Source organism: Ptychodera flava, chromosome 11 (assembly GCF_041260155.1).
Source record: "Ptychodera flava strain L36383 chromosome 11, AS_Pfla_20210202, whole genome shotgun sequence".
Lineage (NCBI taxonomy): Eukaryota > Metazoa > Hemichordata > Enteropneusta > Ptychoderidae > Ptychodera > Ptychodera flava.
The window spans coordinates 27,661,157-27,686,101 of NC_091938.1; the positions used below are offsets into that span (position 1 = coordinate 27,661,157).

Below are 24,945 nucleotides of genomic sequence, written 5' to 3' on the forward strand. Positions count from 1 at the left end.
GAGAACCTGTACAATTATGGAAAATATTAACCGCTCTAATATTCTTTCTTTCACTTGGTTTAGCGTGTACGTATCCTGACACGCCGTTTCAGGTGTGCCCACGAAATATCTTTACAAGTATAATTACATGTAGATAATCAAACGACTCTACCTGTACTGTCTTGCGTGTATTATTAAAGTTGACTGACTTCGACAACTCTCAACCTGCACGGATGGGACACGTCAGCTTATGTCATCCATTTGATTGGTTAGTTCTACGGAGCATGCGTAAACGGTACATCGTGAATGAATTTGAGAGCGATAAGAGCCGCCGGTTCATGATCTACGATCAGTGTCAGGACACCAAAATCCTGTAGCAGAACGTGAATGTACGGTAAGCTCTAGTTTATAAGTTGTAGTGGAGTTTCATAAATCTGTGTGCTTGATTCAGGTGTCACCGATAAGACGTGGGAAAATGGACACCTGACGTACGGTAACATTTGACAGAGCGTACACTGCACTGCACAGGGTGCAGTGAATGACTTGCCAGTCGAACACGTTTCATAACACGGTCTATGGACTATCGTTTACTGTCGTAACATTTGACACGTCGAGTTCCGCTGGCCACGTCTTCATTTCCATTGGTGGCAAACCAGTATGAAAAGTTCAACAAATGCTCTCAAATTTACCACGGTGGCATTCGACGCTTTGACAATACTTTGAATAATGTCGCATGCAATAACGTCTTTAAGGGAGGGCGTCGTCTACCAGAAAGTGTTAGTAATTCTAAAGAGATACATGTATATCATCAAACTCCCAAGCGCCAGGACCATAAATTTCTGTCAGTCTCAACCGGGTTTACACAGGTACTAAATACCCAAACCACTTGTTCGATATCGGCTGATCTGGCGTTAGACACACGAAGTAGGTATGCAGGTGAAAGCGCATTCCACGGGCGATATGCATTGTCGGTTGAAGGTCGTCCTTCGGCCATACGTGCTAAACATTTGGAAGTGTTAATTACAAGAAAATGTAAACAATCGAGGTCACAACTACAAAGCATGATCAGGTAGCTTCCATGCCGTCGTGGTGAGAAAGTTGTAGGTGCCGTGAAAGGAAATTCAGTTTGTACAGTCATGGAGGTAGAACAGGAAAATTGTACTGTACCTCTATATGTGTCGAGGTAGAAGCGAGACTTGTAATGCATGGAGCTAGAAACGTTTGTAGCTTCATGCTGCCGAACCTACCTATGCACGGTCCCTCCACAAAAATGCCCCACAACGTTCCCAAACGATTTTTGGTGGTGGGGAGCCTACGTCTTCCCCGCCACCCAAAGCCACCGGGGAGGTTGTTGGCTATGGAATTGCAACAGTAGTCTCTCCTTCTACCTCCATGGTACCATACTCTACTACTATCTACAGTTTAGTGAGACCGCCATGATTTCTAATTGTGAAGAATACTGTATTGGAATTTGATTAACATAAACCAGGGGTGAGCAAATCCTATGGAGGTGACCAAGGCTATACAGTATACTACAGTCAGAATGTGAGCCTGCTAAAAAGACTGGGTGAGTTCCTCACCTGGTTGTCTGGCAGATTAGTTGCTACCATTATTACAAAGTTACTTGTGGAAATGAGATGTATCATGAAATATTGTACCTAAGACTGCAAACTTGGCTGACAGACCACTGAATGTACCGTACCTCACACAGTAGATTAGCTGCCAGCACAGCCCACATTGTTTACTTCGATTGTCACTTGCTAGATGTGTTTGTATTGATAAATAGTTTTAAAGACACCACCTACAGTCCAGCAATTCCTACTATAAAATCAGATGTATTCGAGAAAATTCCGCATTTGAGGATTGATGCTGGTGGAAATCCTAGGTGAGGGAAATTTAGCCCTCAAATTGCACTTCACATGGCATTGAAGTGGAATCGTCACAAATATTTACTCCCTTTGAATTGAAAAGCTGATTCTTTATTTTAGAATAAATCAGTGAAACTACAGATGAATTGACCTTCAAATCTTATCTTCCTTTATTAAGGTAATATGCACCTCGAAAGTGAAAGACTTAAAGTTTTGCTCTAACTTTCCTCAAGGAATCTTTCAATCATTCTCTTTCAAAATCAAGAAAAAAAATAGGGGGTCACCGTGCAAATTTTGGTACAATGTACTGGAGAAACCCAAGATTTACCGATATTAGAAATTCAAAATGGCCGCCATCCCTGTGTTAACTCTATGGCGAAAATAAAATTTCGAATTTCAAAAAACTAAGCCGTTGAAAAGTTTTCTTTCACCAAGAGCTTTAAAATGAACCCCCAATGTGGTATATCAGAAGAGAACTGTAAAAGTTTGAGAGTCCGAATGTCTGTCCCCAAGGTGCGTTCTACCTAATTTGGTACATGTACCTGTCAGCAATCTTGCTTATAAATTACGATTTCATATGCATGAATATTGGATATGGGTACGTAGCCCAACATAAAAGTGGTTGTTAGTATTACGATTGTAGTGTTCGCTGTTACTGTACTTATGACCATATTTGAATTCTTTGAAATAAGGAAGGCTTTCATGAATTTACTTTGAATCAGGCCCATGTTGTATGTACAGTTAAAAGTAAATGTGATATGAAACATTCGGGTTAAAAGTGGCATGTCAGTTTGCACAGAAATACAAGAACTATTCTTCTACTCCTGTCTGATTGGGTTCCTTTATTGTAATGGGACTGTGTGTATGCTGAGCCATGTTTATTCATATCTAGTTCCAAATGAAAATACCTATTTCCTTGTTGCCCAAATACCCATGTTCATGTACATGTATAACAAACAGCCCTATGATGACATAAAATGTACACATACATGTAGAATGCTCTGTCACAAATTTTTAGAAACATTCAATCCAGAGATGAGTGTAATGCATTATTGTTTTGTGTTCTTGTAATTTTTGGAAAATGTATTGCTACGTTGGATTTGTTTGCTTTCTAGTTTCAGTCATAACTGAACTTTGTGTGTGCTTTGAACTGCTGAGAAATCATGTGATGGACGACCTCTCTCTCCCTCTCTCTCTCTCTCTCTCTCTCTCTCTCTCTCAACATAAGGTTTTAGTTCAAAAGAAAAAAGTAATTCACTACATTAAAATCTAACAAACAGCAGGCGTATGTTGAAGAATAATTTCAACAGGGCAAATACCGTTTCCCAAGTGTTTTATGATGAGCAAGATAACATTGTGCAGTTTTTTCTAAACGATGACATTTTACTTTCTGTCACATCTAGAGAATTCCTGAAAGTTCGGTCTTGGTAACTTTGTAAGCTGCATGCATCACTGCTTTTCCCAGTGGTGTGTTGAACTTCATCACATTATCATCCAACGTAAAAGTGATAAAACTTACCTGCCTCTATCGTTTCTTTTTTTTTTTTATCAGCCACGCCACTATCCAGGAGATTTACAACAAACAAGGCTGATCGATGAAGCTTTAAAGCAATTATTTACAGTCTGCCACGTAGCTGCCAGGCGCCACTGTTCACTGTTGTGGAATTCAGAAGCAATTCTCAGTCACGTTACACCATGTCTTCCAAAGTCAGACTGTTTCACATCAAGTTATGGACTTGTTTGGTGATCTTTTCCATGCTTTTCAGTCTAGTCATAACGGATGACTATTATGAAATATTGGGAGTGGAAAGGGATGCCAGTACTAAAGATATACGGAGAGCATTTAAGAAACTTGCCTTAAAAATGCATCCTGATAAGAACCCGGTAAGTGATCCACATGATCTTCTCGCACCCAGAACAATGTACAGCGAATCATTTTACAGAGTGGTGATCAATTAACATAACTCTGTATAATTTGCATATTCTTTGGTTCTGAAGATTTGTTCTTTTGTTTGGTACGAACATATGAACAGATTGCCTGAAAAACAAGATATTACACCAAGGAGGGTGGGGGAGGGGGTATTAGCATTAAGGTAAAATGGACGTCAGGGACAGATATTCCAACTCTCAAACTTTTATTCGTATTGCTTAACCACTTATGGTGTTCCATCTGTTTCACATATTTCTAATTCTATTGAGTCTGTAATACTATTAGAAAGTATTGCCTGCTGTAATGCTCTTACTATCCAATTATCGGTACAAAGGAAACCATGTGCTTCAAAATTGAAATACTCTACTCTGTACAGTTGAATAGGGTATAAAATATTTTCCATGTTAGTAACCATACTTCGATACAAGCCTTGCGTTTTCTATGACAATGTTGGACCTCCAGATAGAAAATTATTTAAAAAGGGGAAAATGGTGAGAATTAGTTTAATTTCAAATGATAATAATTTTTGTAGATAATACGATACCATGGTGTCTTAAAAAAAATGTAGTTGGAATATACATGCACAAAAGAATCAATCATTCTTATCTTTTTCACAGGATGATCCAAAAGCTCACGACAAATTCTTAAAGGTAAACAGAGCCTATGAAGTGCTCAAGGATGAAGAGTTGCGTAAAAAGTTTGACAGGTATGGAGAGGACGGTTTGAAAGATCAAGGTCAATGGGGTCAAAGATATGAGAGCTGGAACTTCTACAAAACAGAATTTGGTAAGTCCCTTGTGTTATTTGTGTATTCTTGGATAAAATGGAGTTTGACATGGGTTGTTATTTTTGAAATCTCTTGGGAATGAGTCAGTAAGCATAGGCAAGGCAATGGGAAAATGAAATCAAATGTAATTAGTAAAGTGCACAAACAATATTGGTAGCCAGTGGTACATACGTCAGGGCGTTGTTTTTGGTTTGATTCAACAAATTTGATGTTGTACATGTGCAGGTACTGTAGTGCATGTAGGACAACAGAAACAATACTGTAGGTTTCAAATATTGCGCTTGTATACCAAGCCTACTTAAATATCACTTATTGGTGCTGTACATGTATGCAGTACTGTAAAAAATTATGAGAGAGTGTCTCATTATATTGTGGCTGTAATTAAAATTCTGTGTCATAAGTTACACAGGTACACACTATAATAAACAGGCAGCTACCATGAATAGTCTCACATTGCGTGACACTCACCGCTTTGTGGTTTTCACAGGGCAAACTGTACCGGTACTTCTGTATTAATAGTTTCTTTGTTAACACACATGAAGCACTCCCTTTCATATCACAAAATGAAACAAATTTCAGAATCAGTGGGTGCATTCAGTGTTAAAGTAAATGTCAAAATAAAACAGACAATGTCTACTTCAAAACATGAAGTATCTGCATGTTACTGTCATGCCCATTGACTGAATTTCAAATTACATTTTGGAATACAATTTTCTCAGTTTGCTTACTTCAATGTGTAGTGTGCATAAGAGAAGTACAGGTACTGTAAATCTAACGTGTCGCACAAAAAGAAAAATGACCTTGGATGGGATTAAAGAAAAGGCTCAGTTACAGACCCTTTGGTGTATTGTGATAAACACTTTTTTCACCGATGGGGGTCTTTACCTGTCTCCTATTTAAATGGTGGGAAAAAAACTTGAAGAAAAATTGTTGTGAAAACTGAATGGTTTAGAGTTGTTGACGGCAATGTACAATGAGCCTTTTGGTTTCAATGTACATATGTAAAAAAGATTAAGTTGTCTGTGATGAGAATGAGATACAATGCAGGAAAATATGACGATATTCTAATCTGATCCCTTTGAAATTAATAATGCAAGCATGTATGCATGAGAAAGCTGATTCTCCTATCACGCAGACAGGAAAATGAATTAACCATTACCAACGGAACACTATAGAAATTTATGAGTGGATATCATGATTTAAATGTCAATCTTGACACTTGCCATATTTTTTTATTCATTTCTAGGTCTTTATGATGAAGATCCTGAGGTTGTCACACTCAGCAAGTCAGATTTTGGTGAGTGAAGTTGGAACTGTGTCAAATTCATACATTTTGAAATATCTGAATGTAATAAAAATGTGCCATGCCATGTCGCATAATTAATACATGTACAAACATTGTGCTGGGTAAATATTGTCAACAGCCTGAGCCATCAATCTAAACATCTTTGTTTACCGTAAGCAAAGGCTTTTGCATTTTGGATGGTTGAAATCTTGAAATATTACATTTTCCCTAACTTAAATAATATTTTATTTATCACATATGCATGCAAAGATGGCAGCATTTGTTGCCCAAATATAGGTATCCAGTTTTAATGGTTGATTAATGAACTGGTACACAAATGGAGAAAAAAAATTATCGGAATAATGCTCTCAACGTCTCAAAAACAATGAAGACTGGGCTCACACAGGCTTTCTTTTCTTCATTTTTCTTCATTGTACAGAACATTCTGTGTTTGGAGCTGACATTTGGTTTGTCAACTTCTACTCACCGCGGTGCCACCATTGCCATGACCTAGCTCCAACAGTGAGTATATTTTGGACTGTACTGATTTCATTTTTACGCTGGCAGTAAAATACTAAAAGTCCCCGATCAACTTAGGAATTCCAGTCTGGGTGTATTCTGTTCAGTGCTGTCATATTGTAGTCATATCAGTTCAACGACAAAGCATGTGTTGTTCAAGTGAAAAGAGACATCAGTGGTACAGCTGTCTGCTTTGGACAACTAGACCTTTTATTTTGAATGTCATCAAAGCATTTACAAGATGATGGGCAGTCAATGTCAAAATATAATATATTTTCCATCAACATCAGGTTTTGCGATAAAGTCATTCACAGATGTGCCAGCGTGAATGGATATTTCAGGGTGTTATCATTTAGTTGTTTTTTTCTGCGGGGTGAGAGGATGTTCAGAAAGATACCAAAGGTTTCAATTCAATTCAAAAGAATCAATCACACAGATGGTTGTCTTCATCAATTTTCCCAAGCTTTGTTACAAAACATGAAACATGATCTTTTTGAGTCGCTACATGTAGATTTGCATTTGGATGTCAATTGTTGTTTAGTAATTGTATAATGGACTGCACTGCCACGTCAGTTTCCTACTCAAGTTCTGTCTCCTTGTCATATTCTGAACAGCATTATTATCTGACCTAAATTTATGACAAGTTCATGCACGATTTGTAATTTAATTTTACATATAGACCTTAAAAAAATAGCATTGGTATTTCTCATTAAACACAATCCATTAAATGAATAAGTACCTGTGGATCATTCTCTGTCACACGCAATGTGGTTCTGTAATAAGTTCATGGAATTACAAATCATAACTGCTGATTTATTTTGAATTTCCAATTCCTCAGAGAAGACAGGCAATTTTGCAAAATTGAAAAATGCTTGGCCTATGTCAGGCCATATTTATACTCTTCCGTATTATCCTAATGTTTTCTAAAGCACACTACAATACAATGTAATTTTATTCTAAGGCCTGCATATTCACACACATTGAAAATACTAAGTGATCAAAATTTCCAATGATACACTTTTGATATTGACAGCAAAAAGAACATTGCTGATTATGTATGGAAGTACATACACAAATGGTCATTAACTTTGAAATAGCCTGTAAGATAGTACGTGCCTTGAAATTCAGAGAACTTTTATTCACACTTTCCATATGAGATCATTTAACCATTGCCTATCATAATCAAGAAAAACTATCAGGGGTCACCACCATGCAAAATTTGTTACTATAGAAACAAATTACCTTATGTTTTCTGACACTTTACATTCAAAATGGCCGTCGTCCCTGTGTTAACCCTACCGGTACAGGGAAAAATAAAATTTTTAATTTTTTAAAAATAAGATACTGAAAATGTTTTTTACTCTCATGGGATTTTAAAATGAGCCCCCACAAGTGGTAAATGAAAAAGCACTGGAACGATTTGAGAGTCTGAATATCTTTCCCGGGGGCACATTTTAGCTTACTTGTAAGTGAAAAGCCCACCGCCGGGAATAAATGTGCGTGTTGGGTGTTTGCAATTTACCAGCAGAAATGAAAGGTTAAAGGCTGCCTGAATCTTTTATAGTCAGTATTATAGTCTAGTAATTACTAGAATTGAAACTTGCGTGCGTAGAGTCACATTAATTTTATTGCAGTGTGTTCTGTGTTTTCCCCAAGCCTGTTATTGCTCCGTTTCATGTAGGCAAAGAAAATGCTGTTTTATAAGTCAACTTGTTTTGTGGGTACTCAAATGGAAAATATGAGAGTTGGCTGTCATGTTGTGATAAAGTGCACTGAAGATATGTAAATTAAATGCCAAGTTTTTCTCTTTTTTTCAAGTATGTTATGCATCCTGTATATTCTATTGCATGTACATGTAGCAGGGTTGCTTGTACAGAACATACAAATTCAAGTAAAAGTTTTATTGTAAAAATTGAGAACAAAGTCTGAATTTCGCCGCAACAACAGTGAATATAAATCACTTATTAACTTTTCATTTGTGCCAGTATATTGTGCAAAGTACAGAATTACCAGCAAGGCTGTAGTGTAGGAAAGTATGAATTAGGGAGAGAAACTTTTGTACCACTTCTATAAATTCAACAACAGACAGGCCATTCTCCTTTGTATGACATCCAATTTCTGCTGAGGATTGATAAATTGGAAGTTATTTCATTGTGTTGTCAGTTCTGCGCATGACACTGATTGTATTGTTTTATCGACAGTGGCGAAAATTTGCCAAGGAGATGGAAGGTGTCATACGTATTGGTGCAGTCAACTGCTGGGATGATAATCCACTGTGTACGCAACAAGGAATCATGCAGTATCCAACTTTAGTTGTCTATCCAAAGGTAGGTAGGGCCTTCCATCCAGTGCCCTGTTTGCCATTCAGATAAATGACCTCTGATTGGTCAACAGGATGTTGGCCTGTTGTTGGTCAGTTGAGAAGTGCAACTCTGCCATACGATAGGTCACTTTAATGGCAGTCTTTAAACTGCCAGTTCATGAATGTAATTTCAGCCTACCAATGGGGAGGGGTCAAGTTAAAGATACCATGTGTCTATTTGCAAGGTCAGTCAGTGATTGCGTGAATATATGTATAATCTTTTACTTGATGGATAGATGAGGTCACAATTGATGATACTTGTACATATTGTCATCTTTGAGTATGGATATTTTTTTATCTACAGAAAGAATTTTACACTGGAGCTAAAACACTGACTGCATTAGTCAGGCATGCTTTGAGACAAGTCAAAGCTACAATACATGACCTGTGGGCAGGTAAGCATACAGTATACCTGGTACATGCTGGTACTTGACAAAGATTGGATAAAATCTTTTGAAAGAAATCCGCCATAAGTAATGTTGCCAACCTTTATAAGGCCAGGAGCTTTAAATTTTCAAAGGTTTTTCACTATTTTTCTTTTTAATGTTAACCACATTTTCTTGTTCAATTCCACAAAGCATGTTGAGATACACAGTATTCAGCTCGTCAACTCAGCCTGTACATGCATAAACTGCACTGATATTGTTGACAAGATAATTCTGGTCCATACTAGAATTTAAATGGAACAATAACAGTGCATGCTGCATGTGTATAGACAGTGTGTTGACAAGCTTAGTATAATATACAAATGTGGTAGGCATTTTAACATGCTTTTGGGAGCAGAACAGAAGTACACAAATTGTGAAAAAATCATCAAACGTTACAGCTACTGACTCTTGAAGTGAGTGAAAAGCTACATAATGATGTACTTGAGCCACATACATGTACAGTACCAGCGCAAACAAAAGAAAGAAAACAAAATACATGTAGCAACCACTCTATTGCATGTCAAGCAATATTCATCTCCAACAAACTTTGCCTGCTGTACTATTTTAGTATAATATATGAAATATCTGTAAGCTACTTGTTTATTTACAACATTTGGAAAGAAACAGTCAGTCTGCACCATGGTGTATTGATCCACTAGGAAGGAATGCCAAGGTAGATAGCATAAGTTATGAGAATTTGTGAACTTGTTCTGTACAAGAACAAACCGATTCAGTGTCTAAAGTAAGTGAAACGTAAGTATTAAAAGTGACAGAACAATGACAGTGGTTCGTTAGATTTCAGTCTTGCCTCTTTCATCCACTTGGCAGGTAATTTTAAGAAAATTCTGACAAGCGATGAGATCAAATCAACGCCACTGTTGATGATGTACTGCGGTTCTGTGCAAGGTAGCAGAGAGGAAGAAACTGCAGAACTTGTCTACGCAGAATGCCTTAACAAAGACGACAGACTGAAAGTGGCTGCCATCCTGGTAAGTGAATTTGCAATATTCTGATTTTCTCCACATTTTGGGATTCTTGTCTTCCTCAAAAGTCATTCCGAAAAGGAATAGTTGCGTGCTTTTGTAGGAACTTGTGATTGCCATTAAATGATCAAATTGTCTTTCCGAGAAAGCACTTTTTACATTCTCCATGTATTGGTTATATTCACATTACACTGGTGAGAATAGGTAGTGCCATGACAAGCAACCAGTCTATTAATGTATCACTCTAGTTTAGGACTACTTAAATTGTTAAGGTAGTGTGCATCTCAAAAGTGACAAACTTGAAGTTTTGCTCAACTTTCCTCACTGGAGCTTTCTGTCATTCTCTTACCAAATCAAGAATAGAACTCAGGGGTCACCATGCGAAAATTTAGCACAGAGAAACAAATTACCGAACATTTACTGATATTTGAAATTCAAAATGGTGGCCAATCCTTGCACAAACTTTGCATCAGGGTTTGTGGATGTGTAGCAAGGGTTTACCAGAAGTTGGTGGTTAATAATCACATTTCTCATATCACGTGTGTCATCAAAACTTTTTATGGACAAAAAATTAATTTTCCATCTTTTCCTCAATCAGGACAAAATCGTTACCGTCGCTCACATTGATTGCTCAGCATCAGGAAATCTGTGTGAGCGTCTTGGAATCAGTGGCAATACCTTGAAATTCTATGAGAAAGCTGTCAAGGTCAAGAAAGGTGCAGGAACAGTGAGTATCTGTATACACAAAGATATCTTAACCTTGAGGGAGACTTGTATGTTTTCTGTCCATATCAATTTATGTGGTTGGCTGGGACTTGGACATACATGAGCGCGATGCTCTAGGTTGAACCATACATTAATTAAGAGTGCATAAGTGTTATATTTGTCGAACTGGGTAAACATTCTTAAAGTTTATGTCATTCTTTTATGTTCCAAGGGACGCGTCCACTCATTTAAACTTTTGGAATATTCATTATGAGGTAGTTTTATATTCTTGTCTTCAAATGTTGAAGAATGTTATGGCAAAGACATTAAATTTATTGAAACATTCAAACACATTTCGATCTAGCAGTCCATGGCCCTTCAAATACAAGTGTTAAATCAGACATTGTACAATTTCCACATTCTGTGTATAGGGCAGAGAAGTTGCCTTATGAAGGCTTTGGAAGCATTCAATTGTGAATTTAAATGCATTGTTTTCCCTTCGTTTGACAGCCGGTGGAGTTTGGTGAGCCTAAAGAAATTGCAGGTGAAGTTTTGAAGATGCTGCCTGACATACAAACTATAGATGAAGAGCAGTTTAAGGTAGGTTAAGCTCCTGTTTTGATGATCAAATAGGCATGTGATATAGCCTAAGATGAATCTGATATTGCCTTTGCTGTTAGCTTTTCATAATTTCATGCTTGAGTTCTGCCATTAGAGATATGAGTTTTTCATGATAAGTCAGAGCTTTACTGCCCAGTCAGATGATGACATAGACTTTTCTTTCGTTTCTTGTTATTTCACTGATTTGATAAATGCCGGTTGCCCCATACGCCATTCAATTAATAGTAGGATTTTCTTTTGGATAAGAATATGAGTCACACACTGCTCATAACAACAACTGTACACTCTGTGTAATTCTACAGAAAATGTGGATAGACAGATTGAATATTACCCTTCGGGGCACTGAAAAAATCCAAATTTACCAGCCCTGTCCTTAGACATACTTCAGTGCAATACTTTTCTGAAGTCCTTTATGATCCCATCACATTGATCAAATCAAAAAAAGATTTTCATTGGTCTTTCAGAAAATGAGAGATGAACTTTCCAATTCTAGTAAAAACATGAATCCTGTTCTGATACACTTTGTGAAGAGCAATGACGATGCTGAAATGGAGCTCAGGAAGTTGCTATGGATACTGGATGATATCACTGTGAGTAAAAATTATATCATAAACCGTTTCAAAGGGCTTTTTGTAAAAAGGTTTGTAAAATCACAGGTGTCTCATTTGAGATCAGGTGATCTCAATATCATAAATTTGTTTTTTTGAAATCAAGTGTATCTGACATCACAACATTTATCGCTGTTTGTCATTTACTGGTAAATGACTTGGATCTTTTAACCCTTTCACCACCATGGTTTGAACCAACTGCATTGTTTTCAATGGTAAAGTTGGACCTTTAGAGAGAGAATTGGGGGAGAAAGGGTTAGTTCACCTGTAATTGCTACAATTTTCAGCGACTTGCATCTAGACTAACATTTGCAGTTACCATACTGCAGTCTCCACGAGATGCTTAATTCTCAGTTCATTTTTCTCTCAGGCAGACGTCAACATTTTGCACTTTTGAACCTTCGTTTAGTCGAGGCGGGAGGGGGGTTTCGATCTAAACGAAGGAATTTGTTTCTTTAACTTATGCGACAATCTGATACGGTCCCTTAACCAAATATATATATTTTTGTTGATGCCCTATTGAATTAAAACAACATTGTAACAAACGACATACATGGAAAACACTGAAGCAACACCACTGCCCATGCATGGAAAAACTCCAATAAACCTGTGAAAGGAGTATTGGTTGATGGCAGCTGCCAGTTTCAGCCCCAATGGTATCAGTCACTGAATAACGTTGAAATATCAAGTAAACAGGTGCAGCCAACTGGTAAATTCAACCAATTTTACAAAAATCATCACAAAAACGCATTTCCTAAGCTGATATACTGATTTTACTTCAACTCAATTTTTGACCTCAACCATTATTTGGAGGGTGAAGTGAATCTGTTCGTAACTGCCCACCCTCCAGCACATGCAAAAACTTGCCCTCCCACTGAAGGATAATGCCTCCTGCCCTCCGGTATCTATGGTCTCCCCACTACCCTCCACATTTCAAGCTCCCTACTGCCCTCTACCCACTACACTGACACCTCTTAATCTTCCCTGAATTTCTATCAACTACAGCATTTCCCCTTTCTCTACCCTCTTCTGGTACCCCTGCCCACTGTGAAAACGGAAAATTATTCCTGCCCACGCTATAAATTCACCTTTCCTCTCCACCCACTGATTATTTTTAAATTCCTCGCCCACTAAAAACTGCACACAAACATCTCTTTGCACGAACAGCTTCATTGGTTGCACCTGAGTAAACTTTCAGCAGTTGAAGTGAGCTTTTAACCACCTGTTAACTCTGTTGTTCTAAATGGTTTGTAATTCACTACTCTACAGGTGAAGAGGGTTGACTGCAGCACACACCAGAAGCTGTGCCAGAGCCTGTATGTGAATAAAAACTTACCAGCTGTGGCCTTATTCAGGAAAGATGGAGAACACGAAATGCATCATGGTTAGTTTTTAAGGTTTTATATTACCTATTCCATGAGTGTACCTTACAGTTCCTGATTTATCAAAACACTTTCCAAATATATGAGTTTAACATTCCCCCACGTCTGGCAAGGGAGTATGACCAAATCCTGAAGTTAGTTGTGTCACTAGACAGACAATGTAGATTTTGAATTAATGGCTCTAACCTTTACTGTGTTTTTGTAACATCTTCGCTTGTTGAAAACAGCTTTGTACATGTATGTACTAAATTATGTTGGCTGCGTGACTTTTTTGTTGATAAACATTGCCTCCTCCCAGACATTGGCGATGAATGTTGAGCAAATGTGAAGAAAATTCTGCATTATTTTGATACGTTTTCATGGTTCAACAGTTTTGTAGCTTTCCAATCACTGCAAGACTTTGCCAAATAAACTTTGGTAGAGTCCCTTCATTTCTCTAACGCTGCTACCGTACTTCAGCCATGGTCACCGTTTCGGTATAGCCATCATTTAAAATTTTGGATATGCACAAGAGATACTGGGACATACATGTATTGTGCATAGCAGCATACATGTACCTGTTGTATGTGTCCCATATGCTCAGCTGCAGACTGAGCGACCCCCTTTTAAGTAGTACAGATTTCCAAATTGAGATGCAGATTATATAATAGTGATAGAAGGTTGTCAAGCTAACAATGCATTTCTTTAGGTCGTATGATGGCACAGGACATAGCAGCTTTTGCCAGAGAGAGTGTCACATCACCAGTTCACATGCTAGATCCATCAGACTTCCCAGACCCTGTCATCAACAGTGGTGAACCCTGGTTTGTTGACTTCTTTTCTCCAGTAAGTACGTCCCTATCACTTCATTTGTACAGTAATTGTTACCATGTACAGCACATGCCACAAAGGGGTGTCAATGTATCGTGGAAAGTTCTTGTCTGTATTTCATAAATATGCTGTTCCAGTGTTTATAGTTTTGTCTTTTGTCCTTTGAAATGATGAACTACTAATAGATGCCTGTATGTGGGAACTTAAAGGGAGCAGTCTTCAATCCCTGTCTTTCTCATTAATGGTTGTTGACATTGATTGTTCACGTGATTTTAGTCCTTTATTCTCCTTTGAACATTTTGCATAGTCAACCAATTTGCTCAGAGATAAAGCTGACAAAAAACCTGCCCCTTTAAAAAATGAATGGCAGTGTTTCAATGCATACATACATATACACCTGTACATCATACATGTACTTATCTGAGCATGTACATCTTGTTATCTGCAATTGTGTACTCATACACATAACTATATGTGACAGTGCTGTTTGTACTGGTATGTGTGTACATAAAACAGTTAATCTTTTCTACACCCCAAGTCTGTGTTATTATGTGTATATACATGGATTACATGTACTTCATATTTGCATCAATTCAAACAAGCCTTTTTAGGTACAAAGTCAAACTTGTAACGTTAGACTTTTTGAATGTGGGTGATATTCTATACACACATCCATGTACACACAGACCACGACTCACATGTACCGGTATGAAGTTAAGGTTCCAAGACAAGAAATTGACCTTTTTAAGCTAACAATGCTCTAGTGATTAATAAGCTCAGAACCCCCGTAAATTATATATTTTCGGAAAGCCTCGATATAGGGGAACATTTTGGTTACCATAGTGTCACCATTGTTTACATAACTATAATGTGACAGGTAATTTGCATAACCTTTCAAAAATCGGTTTTCCCTATGTTTTGTTTCAATGCTTTGAGATATATGGCTGAAATTTGTGTGAGTGCAAGCTGTTCTAAGGATCTTCCAAAGTGTGTCTCAGAATTTTTTCAAACCTTCTAAAACAATTTTTATGTCAGAAAAACTTCCAGAGCGGTGAATTTAATCTAGTTGATTTCTTTAAAATTGTGCTCCAAAAAACTAAGCAAGATATAAAAAATCTGAGACACACTTTGAAAGAGCGTTGTGACAGCTTGCATTCCAGAAAGTTTGAGTCAGATATTTTGAAGAATTGAGACAAAACATAGGGAAAACCGATTTTGAAAGGTTATGCAAATTACCTGTCATGTGATAGTTATGTAAACAATGGTGACACTGTTGTTACCAAAATGTTCCTCTATATCTAGGCTTTCAGAAAATGTACAATTTGTGGGGGCTGTAAGGTTATTAACCACCAGAGAATTGTTAGATTAAAAAGATCAATTTCTTGTCTTGGAACCTTAAAGTAATTAATCTAAACCAAATTTTTTCGTTTCCTATATAGCATTGCCCACCGTGCAAGCAGTTGATACCAGAATGGCGCAAGGCTGCTCGTCAGCTGGCGGGACAGATCAAGTTTGGAACAGTAGATTGTACGGTACACAATGCCCTGTGTAACCAGAACAACATTCGCTCCTATCCAACCACCGTCTTCTACAATGAAACAACTCCACATACATTCACTGGTGTCAATACTGCCCAGGGTCTGATAGACTTTGTGGAGGTGAGTGAAAACCAGATTTGGACAGTACCCTTGCCTGTCCAACCTTTCCACTTCTGGACTTTGGTTCATTCCTATTGATTTCAATAGGATGGGTGAACCCACCTACAGGGATTTGGGAGTGAAAGGGTTAATGCAATTTGAGAAGTCAGTTGCATTGGTCACAGTGTTTATTTCGAAGGAATAATCAATAAAAAATATACTTTCACAAAGGTACACTCAAAAGGAAAAGATTTTGGCTCAAACGGTCCTCAGCGAATCTTTCAATTATTCTCCTATCAAATCAAGAATGAAGATCAGGGTCACTGTGCAAATTCAGTTCAAGAGAAACAATAACCTTAATTACATTTACCAACATTTGAAATTCAAAATGGCCACCACTCCTGTGTTAAATCTACGGCGAAAAATAAAATTTTTGACTTTTGAAAAATTAAGACCGTGAAATTTTTTCTTACTTCAAGGGCTTTGAAATGAGTCCCCCACAAGCATTAGACTGGAAAGGTATTGATAAAAATTGACAGACTCTGAATATCTGTCCCTGGAGTGCATTCTACCTCAAGTTGTAGACAGAGCACAAGAGAAAAAAAATGATGTGTTGTAGAGCATTCACCAGAAATAACACTGATAAGATAATGCCAGCATTCATACTTTGCAAACCTCTGTGAAAGGTACAGGGAGATGTTATTGGACATTCTAGATCATTCATGATCATTGGTGACTTAATGACTAGTATCGATACATTGTTTCATATCATGAAGGATAATACCAACCACCGCAATATTCCTTTTATTATGATATTTGCAGTTCTATAACAAAATAATGTTTAGTGTTCAACCATGCATATTATTTCAGCACACACACGCACAAGCTCACAAGTGTACATTCATAAAATCACATATATTCACCTATACTGATTCGGTGAATCCAGTTTATTCTTTACATGAAAAAAATTCAGGTTCAGAAATGTTCTTGATTAGAAATTGTAAAATTCAGCCATTTTCAAAAGCGACTCTGCAAAGGAACATTGCGTGCTGCTAGATTAGTACAGAGGTATTCAATATTTCCAATTACTGCACTTCAACTGCAGAACATCTGTGCAGCACTAATTAAATAGAAGTTATTTTAAAACGCAAGAACATATGGCAATGTTGATTGGTTTTGATAATGAGTTTTTCCAAATATTCAGCTTGCAGAGTTGGAAATAACAGGATTATGTAAAACAGAATGATACAAATGAGTGAATGAAATGAGAAATAACAATATCATTTATTAAAGGATCTCCATTTGAAATACAGACTGTGGTATCCACACCTTGTGATTATTGTGCACACAGGGCCCTGATCCCCATATCTCTGTTTTAATATGAACCCCATTACATTTCCTTACAAGTTCAAAGTGATTTTCCTGCTATGATCCTATCAAGTTTATTCATGTAGCCTTTTGTACTGCTGTTGAGAATTTGGCTGCCATTTTCTGCAAGATACCTTGTTTGATCAGTGAAAGTCTACATTTATACCACTGCCAGGATAGCTACACAGACAAATTCAAAGAACAAATGTGATTATCATACTACCTGTGTATTTTTTAAATAAATACAGGTAGTTTAGTAATGAAAATGTATCTTTTTCAACAGGACATCATGCACCCACTGGTTGTGGAACTGACACCGAATACATTTGATTCCTTGGTGAAAACGAAATCCAAGAAGGAGATGTGGTTGGTTGATTTCTATGCTCCGTGGTGTGGCCCATGCCAGGCCCTGGCTCCGGAATGGAGGAAACTTGCCAAGGTGAGTTTTGATGCAAAGATGTATCACACTTAGCAGGGCTCTGATGTCATATATAAGTGAGTCAATTTAATGCAAGGAGACTGGTGTAACATTTGATGATAAATAGCATTCAAAAAGGTAGATCAAGTGCAACTACATTGACATCCATTGAAGTCATATGGTAAGGGTGAGAGTGAATCAGTCTTAACACAATGACAGTGTTGGTATAAAATGATTAACTGAACTCTCTTTAATCTTCAGTGATCTTTATTTAAATTTAAAACCAACGTTTTGGCAAGGCACAAATTGCTTTCCTTTGGGTGAAAACTATATTGTGTGCTGATGAATCTGTGCGATGATTGAAGAATGTGTGTGGTGTTGAATCTGTGTGGTAATTGAAAAATGATATTTCAATGATATTTTAGTTACTTTTGTTCTTTAAAAGAATGACATTTTTGCAATGCCTCACCCTAAATTAGGATGAATTACAAAGTATTAGCCCAGCCAATGCAACACATTGTCTACAGTGTGCAATGGTAGTTATTGACAAATGAATTCTAGTCCAGAGTAGAATTCAGTTGTTAACAATTATTCAGAAACTACATGCATTGAGGCTTTTTCAACATTTTGAGCATGAAGCAGTTCAACATATAATAATTTTGAGAGAAGCTTGAGGAACCTTGTTTTACAAACGGAACTAAAAGTACCAATAAAGATTCCAAAAATAACAGCTGATAAAGCTTTGAGATAAAACTGAAGAAGATCATGCGAGTAGAACTGTTATCAGGAATTTGTTTAAAATTTCACTTTGTTTAGGCCTATAGGAAATAATCACATTGTATATTGAAACTATTTTAATCCAAAAGTATGACCAGTTAAATTAATATAATCTAAAGACAATTTGTATTTGTTATACTTGATTAGTCACAATAAATTACTGTGGATACCACGATTGTGAAAAGCACATGAAGTGTCACACCACTTTCACAGTCACTTATACTCATAGATGAGGTATTAAATGGGAAAAATCTTTCAATTTTGCAGAAACTGAATGGTACAGCCCAGCTGGGGACTGTCGACTGTGTGAAATGGAGCGGTCTGTGTAGTCAGAATGGTGTTGCCAGCTATCCAACCATCAGAATGTACCCCCAGGGTAAAAGTGGACTGGCCGGATCAATGTAAGTGAAAACATCTCTTCTATTCAAACATTTGGCCAGTAACTCTAACATTTTGATGATTTTTAACTATTTTTGTTTCTAATGTCAACCATAATTTCTTCTTCTACTCCCCAAAGCATGTTGAGATACACAGTATTCAGCTTGTCAACACAGTCTGTACATGTACAGACTGCAGTGTTGTTGTTGACAAGTCAGTTCTGGTCTGGAGTAGCATTCAAATGTATTTGACAAGCTAAACAGTGGATGCTTCATCATGCTTTTTTGAGTAGAACAGCAACTTGCAATTGACATACAAAATAAAAATACATAAAAAATCATCAAAAGTCTAGCCTTTTCAGTGTTAAAATAACAGATCAAGATACTTATAGATGTTTAAGGTGTCTTCTTAAGTTGGCCTGGACATTCAAAAACAGATCTAATCTTTTCTGTCTGACAAAAACCGAATGGACTAGGTATAAACACCGAGGAAAGTTTCCTTGTACCGGTATGCAGTGTACTATACATATGGGCAGTGATATTACCTTATGTACATGTATTTCTTTCCCAACAATAATTCCCCTAGTACATAGAATTTACCATAGAAAACAGTGCAGTTCGATTTTGTTAATCTGGTGTACATGGTATGTAATCTGGAAATGCTTAACCCTTTCAGCACCATGGTTTGGCCCAAATCAATTGTTATCTATGGCAAAATTGTGGACCTGTTTACAGGGAATTTGGGGTGAACAGGTTAAACATGATACCTAGTGCAGCTGCAATGTGGAAGAAATTCACCCACGCTTCAAGAGTACTCCATCTTAACAGAATCAGCAAAGAGGGAATTTAAGTGAATTTAAGTGAAAAAAAACAACTTTCAGCTACACTTATTGACTTAAAAAATAAGTACTTTATGTGCATGTTGTTGGTTTATGTGTGGTAATATACGGTAAGTACAAATGTACATGTATCTTCGATACCGTTTCGTTCAAAACTTCTATACATTTAGAGAAATATCATTGATCTTGAAAGAACCCCAGGGCTCATTTCTTCGGTTTCGTTGTATCTGCAGGCAGTACACAGGCTGGATGAGGGACGCCAATTCGCTCCAAGGATGGGTTTACTCATATCTGCCGTCTGTGGCAACCACCCTTGACATGCACAACTTTGCTTCCAAGCTGTTACAAGACACAGAACCCTGGCTTGTCTACTTCTACGCAGGTCCTTGGTGTGGGCCTTGCACTCAATTCATGCCACAGTTTGAAAATGCTGTCAGGGTAAGTCAGTCACAAACCTGAGTTCTCAAGTTTCCATTTTCTTGCATGCATTCCACCATAGCTAGCAGAAGTTTTACTTTTATAAGTGTTCTATTACTCACTTTTAAATAGAATGTCTAATATATGGGACTATACATTAATACAGGTTTTAATGTCTATTGTACTTGTAGTCAGTGTTTGTGAAACACTGCACACTACAAACTTTAAATTTTCAATCATTATTACAGCCTCTATGATGCAAAATCTCCAACTACGTAAAATATGTGAGTTTCTCTATCAAAAAGTGAAGTTACTTGAAAGAAAAATGCTGTACCCTTATCTGTTTTTAGGTCCCAAGCCATACTATATCGCAACTGGAGCTATTGTATTTGTATTTATATCTTTTGTATTAGTTGTCAGATAATTAGTTCCAGAGACCAGCTCTGGAACTGTTAGTTTTTGCTCACTTTCCTTCTTTCTTTCTTTCTTTCTTTCTTTCTTTCTTTCTTTCTTTCTTTCTCTATTTCCGGTATTACTACCATAGAACATGCTATACACAAATTTTACCTTAATTACCCAGAATGCATTGCGACACGCTTATGACATCATCGCTCAGCTCGGACGGGTTTTACGGGCATTTCTTGTGTGTTTATTTATTTATTTGTTATTCTCCATTGCTCGACTATCATATTGCGTTCAGCTATTAATAATTCTAGCTTTCTTTCGCTTTGTTTTTTGTTGCTTTTTGATTTTATTTTTCTCTAAATACTCGCCGTACGTGGCGCTATACTGTTTCGCCCGAATGCTCATGAGATAACAATGGCGGCGGATTTCGCTCGCATAGAGAGCGAAAAATATGCTTTCCATAAGTTTACAAGCGCGGCTGGGCACATCGTGTACCTAGGCGAGGTGGGTGTGCTCGAAAACGAAGATCAATGCAAAATTTGGATTCAAAATCGGCTGTTTTGGCGGAGAAACTGCCCGCTGTATTTCTGAGGAGCCACCAGCGGTTTTTCCTATATCAGTCTGCGAGGCCCTGTCACCGCATCGCAACTGCATGCGTTGGCTGCACGTTAAAGCAGCTCAACTTTCCAAGATCAAACGGTCAGTATCTTGTGAAAACAGCGACATTGCAATGAAAATCGTTTTAGTCTGTGCTTTTAATCAAATGACAATGCATATGGCCTCAGTTTTCAATTTCAACGGCCTTGATCCGATCATGGATGTAAAAAATAGATCCCATGTTTCCTCTCGTCTGATCATCGTCGTAAACCACGCGCCTCTTTACGGCAACAACTCAGCGCTACCCGTCAAGCGATTGACTTTTGCGTAGGTCAGCGGAGCGAAAATTATTGCTCTGGCTCGCGAGAATGTTGTCTGATATACATTTCCGTGCGTTGTCGCCCCCGTATGTATCTGTTGCGTTTTTACCGTACATGTAGTCATTTGTAATCTGTGGACTGCCTCGCTTTTAGTTGTATTATGGTGTTTACTGCTAGCAGCCCTAACTATAGGTACGTGCTTGAATATTAAAATCCAAAGCACTCTTTCATTCTGCACCTATCTTTGTCACACATTCTCTTGTTTCTTCCGCTGCTCTGGTCTCTGGAACTTCGCTTTTGCTTGCAAATGCTTTCTAGTTTTTTTTGCTTCCTGCATCAACATCACTCATTTTGCAATTTCCCTTCACAGGCTTTAGAGGACAGAGTGCATGCTGGGAAGATCAACTGCGATCACAACCAGGGTACTTGCATGTCATCAGCAGTCAATGCATATCCATCAATCAGGCTGTACTATGGAGCCAAAAGGAAAGGAGCTTCTCAGGTCTGTGAACCTACATTTTGTTTGCTTCAATTTTGCCTTGTAGGCCATCAGTATTTGCTGTAGTTCAGTACAAGTCACAGCTGCTTGACTCAGATATGAGAAGGCTTTTGCAACAAAACATTTGCTATTTTCTTCTATACACAGAATTGTAAAGGCTGTACATTAAACTGAGAACATTTGTGTATAAGGAATCATTTGACTATGGAAGCTTAGAGAGGAATTGCTTCATGAAAGAACCTTCTGTAAAAATTGAATTTTCTGTTGTTGCAGTGAACTCAAGTGAGCAGTTTTGGCATAATGAATCCCCATTCACCCTTTGAACCAATGTCCCTAAAATGTATGACCAAAATTTGTTTTAGAAAAAGTTGAAAATTGCATCCCATTCTGTGTCAAAAGTGATAGTAGTACCCTGGTGTATGTCTGACTCGTGGCAATTTGCAGAGAATTCCAAGAGCTGTCAATTTACAGTGGTGCAAATGAAAGAATACAAAGGAACTATATTTAAACTTTGCTTACTAGTAGTACATATAGGCAATGGATGAAAAGTGAAATCATAAATGTTCTCAATCTCAAAGATGGAGATTTCCCCTTTGTCACTTGTATTTTCTAGTCAGTGCTTGTGAAGTGCACATATCTGAAAGGAGTCAAATTTACTCTTTTTGTAAAATATGTCTTTTGATTTACTGCAGTATGAATTTCATGATGTGGTCCAAAAATTCAGTGTATGCTCAATTGGTGCATTTTCCAACTTCCATGACGTGTATAGAAATCAACAGACATCTTGGAAGATGACTAGAAAATTTATGCTCTAAAATGAAAATAGTTCAATTTAATTTAATCAATTCATAACTTTATTTCAGATTTAAAAACCTTCCTAAGAAAGAAAAATAGAACCAACAAAAATGTAAAATGACAAAACATCAAAGAGTAAAAGAATGAAAAAGAACACTTCGTAATGTAAAATATTTACTCAGTGGCCTTGAAGTCCGTAATAACTCATGTCACTTGCAACAACTTGATTAATCAAGACATTGTTATTTCTTTGCTAACAAACATTAAATTATACACTGTTCTTCTTCTTAAAACTGACAAACAGTTTACTGAATGGCTAACAAACACCTTGGAGGCACTCACTGTATCGTTGATAGCCAAATAGTCTACAGAATGCATTATTGCAACTTATAAGGATACCGATAGCGCCGCCATTAATATCTGACCACAAGTAATCACTATAAATGTTATTACAAAATGCTTTAAAAAGTTATTGTACTTGTCATCGCATCAATACTGAAAAACAACATTATTTTACTTTTTGTCAAAAGAATTTAAGTAACTAGAATTAATAAATATTTCATTGTTGTTTATTGCACAGGGCTGGACAGGAGAATACATATCACACATGCAAGGAGTTGACTATATTATAAATTATGTAAAAGGTAAAATACCTGCCGATAAACTCAAGGTAAGATTACTCTCCATAGGTTGAACAAATTTATGGTCTTTTATTCTTGTGATTGGTGTTACTTTTAAAGTTGGAAATACGTAGATTAAAACTGTGTAGTAGTAGTGGTAGTAGTGGATGTAGAATCTGATAACACTACCAGGAGTCTCATTTCTGTTTCGCGTGAACATTTGAAGATACAGTGCGTTCCACCTAGGTTCTGCAACTCAGCGTATGAGACAGACACAATTCACGTACAAAACAAACAATAAGCTTGGGTATCATGACACATTTCAAAGCCACCAACTCATTGATTATTAGTCCCCACGGACACCGTCCGGGGGGACTTATAGGTTTGGTCATGTCCGTGCGTCCGTCCGTGCGTCCGTGTGTGCGTGCGTGCGTGCGTCTGTGCGTCCGTCCGTTCACGCAGATATCTCATAGACACCTGGAGCGATTTTGTTCAAACTTGGTTCAAGGATAGTACCCTACCTCATACAGATGCACGTCAATTTGTTTCACAATGCGATCAAATTTGGCCATGTTAGAGGACTTTTTAGTTTTCACCTCCATAGACCCCCATGTATAAGGCAGTCCATAGACTCCCATGTATAAGCACAGGCGACCCATAAAGTATTACTGAGATTTTCACACTAGTTTTCACCTCCATAGACTCCCATGTATAAGGCAGTCCATAGACTCCCATGTATAAGGCAGTACATAGGCTCCCATGTATAAGGCCAAGATAAATAAAAATTTAGTTTCTCATCGTATTCATATTGCAAAAAGGATGCAGTGACACAGTTTTTAGTCCCCACAGATAAAGTCCAGGGGGCTCATAGATTGGTCATGTCAGTCCGTGAGTCCATCCGTTCATGCAGATATCTCAGACACTTTGACAAAATGTCATGTGACCTTGGTGACCTTTGACCTCGAATATACATATTTGTCCATAACTCAGTAACCACAAGTGGTAAACCTTTCATATATGGTATGATGGGACACCCTATGACGCCACATATTGTACCTCATTAATTATGTGCATATCTAATTTTGAGCGAGCCAATAGAGCTAGAGGTCTGATTTTTGGTATATATGGATAACTTAGCAATACAATTTTTTTTGACAAAATGTCATGTGGCCTTGGTGACCTTTGACCTAAAATATACATATTTGTTCATAACTCAATAATCACTAATGCTACACCCTTCATATTTGGTATGATGGGACACCTTATGACACCACATATTGTACCTCATTAATTATGTGCATATCTAATTTTGAGCGAGCCAATAGAGCCAGAGGTCTGATTTTTGGTATGTAGGGATAACTTAGCAATACAATTTTTTTGACAAAATGTCAAGTGATCTCAATGACCTTTGACCTCAAATATACATATTTGTCCATAACTCAGTAACCACAAGTGCTACACTCTTCATATTTGGTATGATGGGACACCTTATGACGCCACATATTGTACCTCGTTAATTATGTGCATATGTAATTTTGAGCGAGCCAAAAGAGCTAGAGGTCTGATTTTTGGTATATAGGGATAACTTAGCAATACAATTATTTTGAAA

General features: G+C 37.4%; 1 protein-coding gene across 2 annotated transcripts in view; it reads left to right on the top strand.

Annotated features, from left to right (window-relative positions):
* The first annotated feature begins 251 nt into the window (after positions 1 to 251).
* LOC139143995 (dnaJ homolog subfamily C member 10-like) overlaps positions 252 to 24,945 on the top strand; it is a 28,900-nt gene continuing 4,206 nt past the window's right edge. The window contains exons 1-19 of one of the 2 annotated variants that reach the window (XM_070714624.1): positions 252 to 373; positions 3,400 to 3,731; positions 4,395 to 4,563; positions 5,811 to 5,861; positions 6,289 to 6,371; positions 8,570 to 8,695; positions 9,035 to 9,125; positions 9,987 to 10,147; positions 10,740 to 10,868; positions 11,357 to 11,446; positions 11,932 to 12,057; positions 13,345 to 13,459; positions 14,146 to 14,282; positions 15,707 to 15,925; positions 17,556 to 17,711; positions 18,735 to 18,868; positions 19,917 to 20,121; positions 21,793 to 21,924; positions 23,297 to 23,386. In XM_070714624.1, the coding sequence (XP_070570725.1) occupies positions 3,543 to 3,731; positions 4,395 to 4,563; positions 5,811 to 5,861; positions 6,289 to 6,371; positions 8,570 to 8,695; positions 9,035 to 9,125; positions 9,987 to 10,147; positions 10,740 to 10,868; positions 11,357 to 11,446; positions 11,932 to 12,057; positions 13,345 to 13,459; positions 14,146 to 14,282; positions 15,707 to 15,925; positions 17,556 to 17,711; positions 18,735 to 18,868; positions 19,917 to 20,121; positions 21,793 to 21,924; positions 23,297 to 23,386 (2,403 nt within the window). In that variant the 5' untranslated portion in view covers positions 252 to 373; positions 3,400 to 3,542. The remainder of the gene's footprint in view (positions 374 to 3,399; positions 3,732 to 4,394; positions 4,564 to 5,810; positions 5,862 to 6,288; positions 6,372 to 8,569; positions 8,696 to 9,034; positions 9,126 to 9,986; positions 10,148 to 10,739; positions 10,869 to 11,356; positions 11,447 to 11,931; positions 12,058 to 13,344; positions 13,460 to 14,145; positions 14,283 to 15,706; positions 15,926 to 17,555; positions 17,712 to 18,734; positions 18,869 to 19,916; positions 20,122 to 21,792; positions 21,925 to 23,296; positions 23,387 to 24,945) is intronic. The other variant, XM_070714625.1, reaches the window with a different exon arrangement.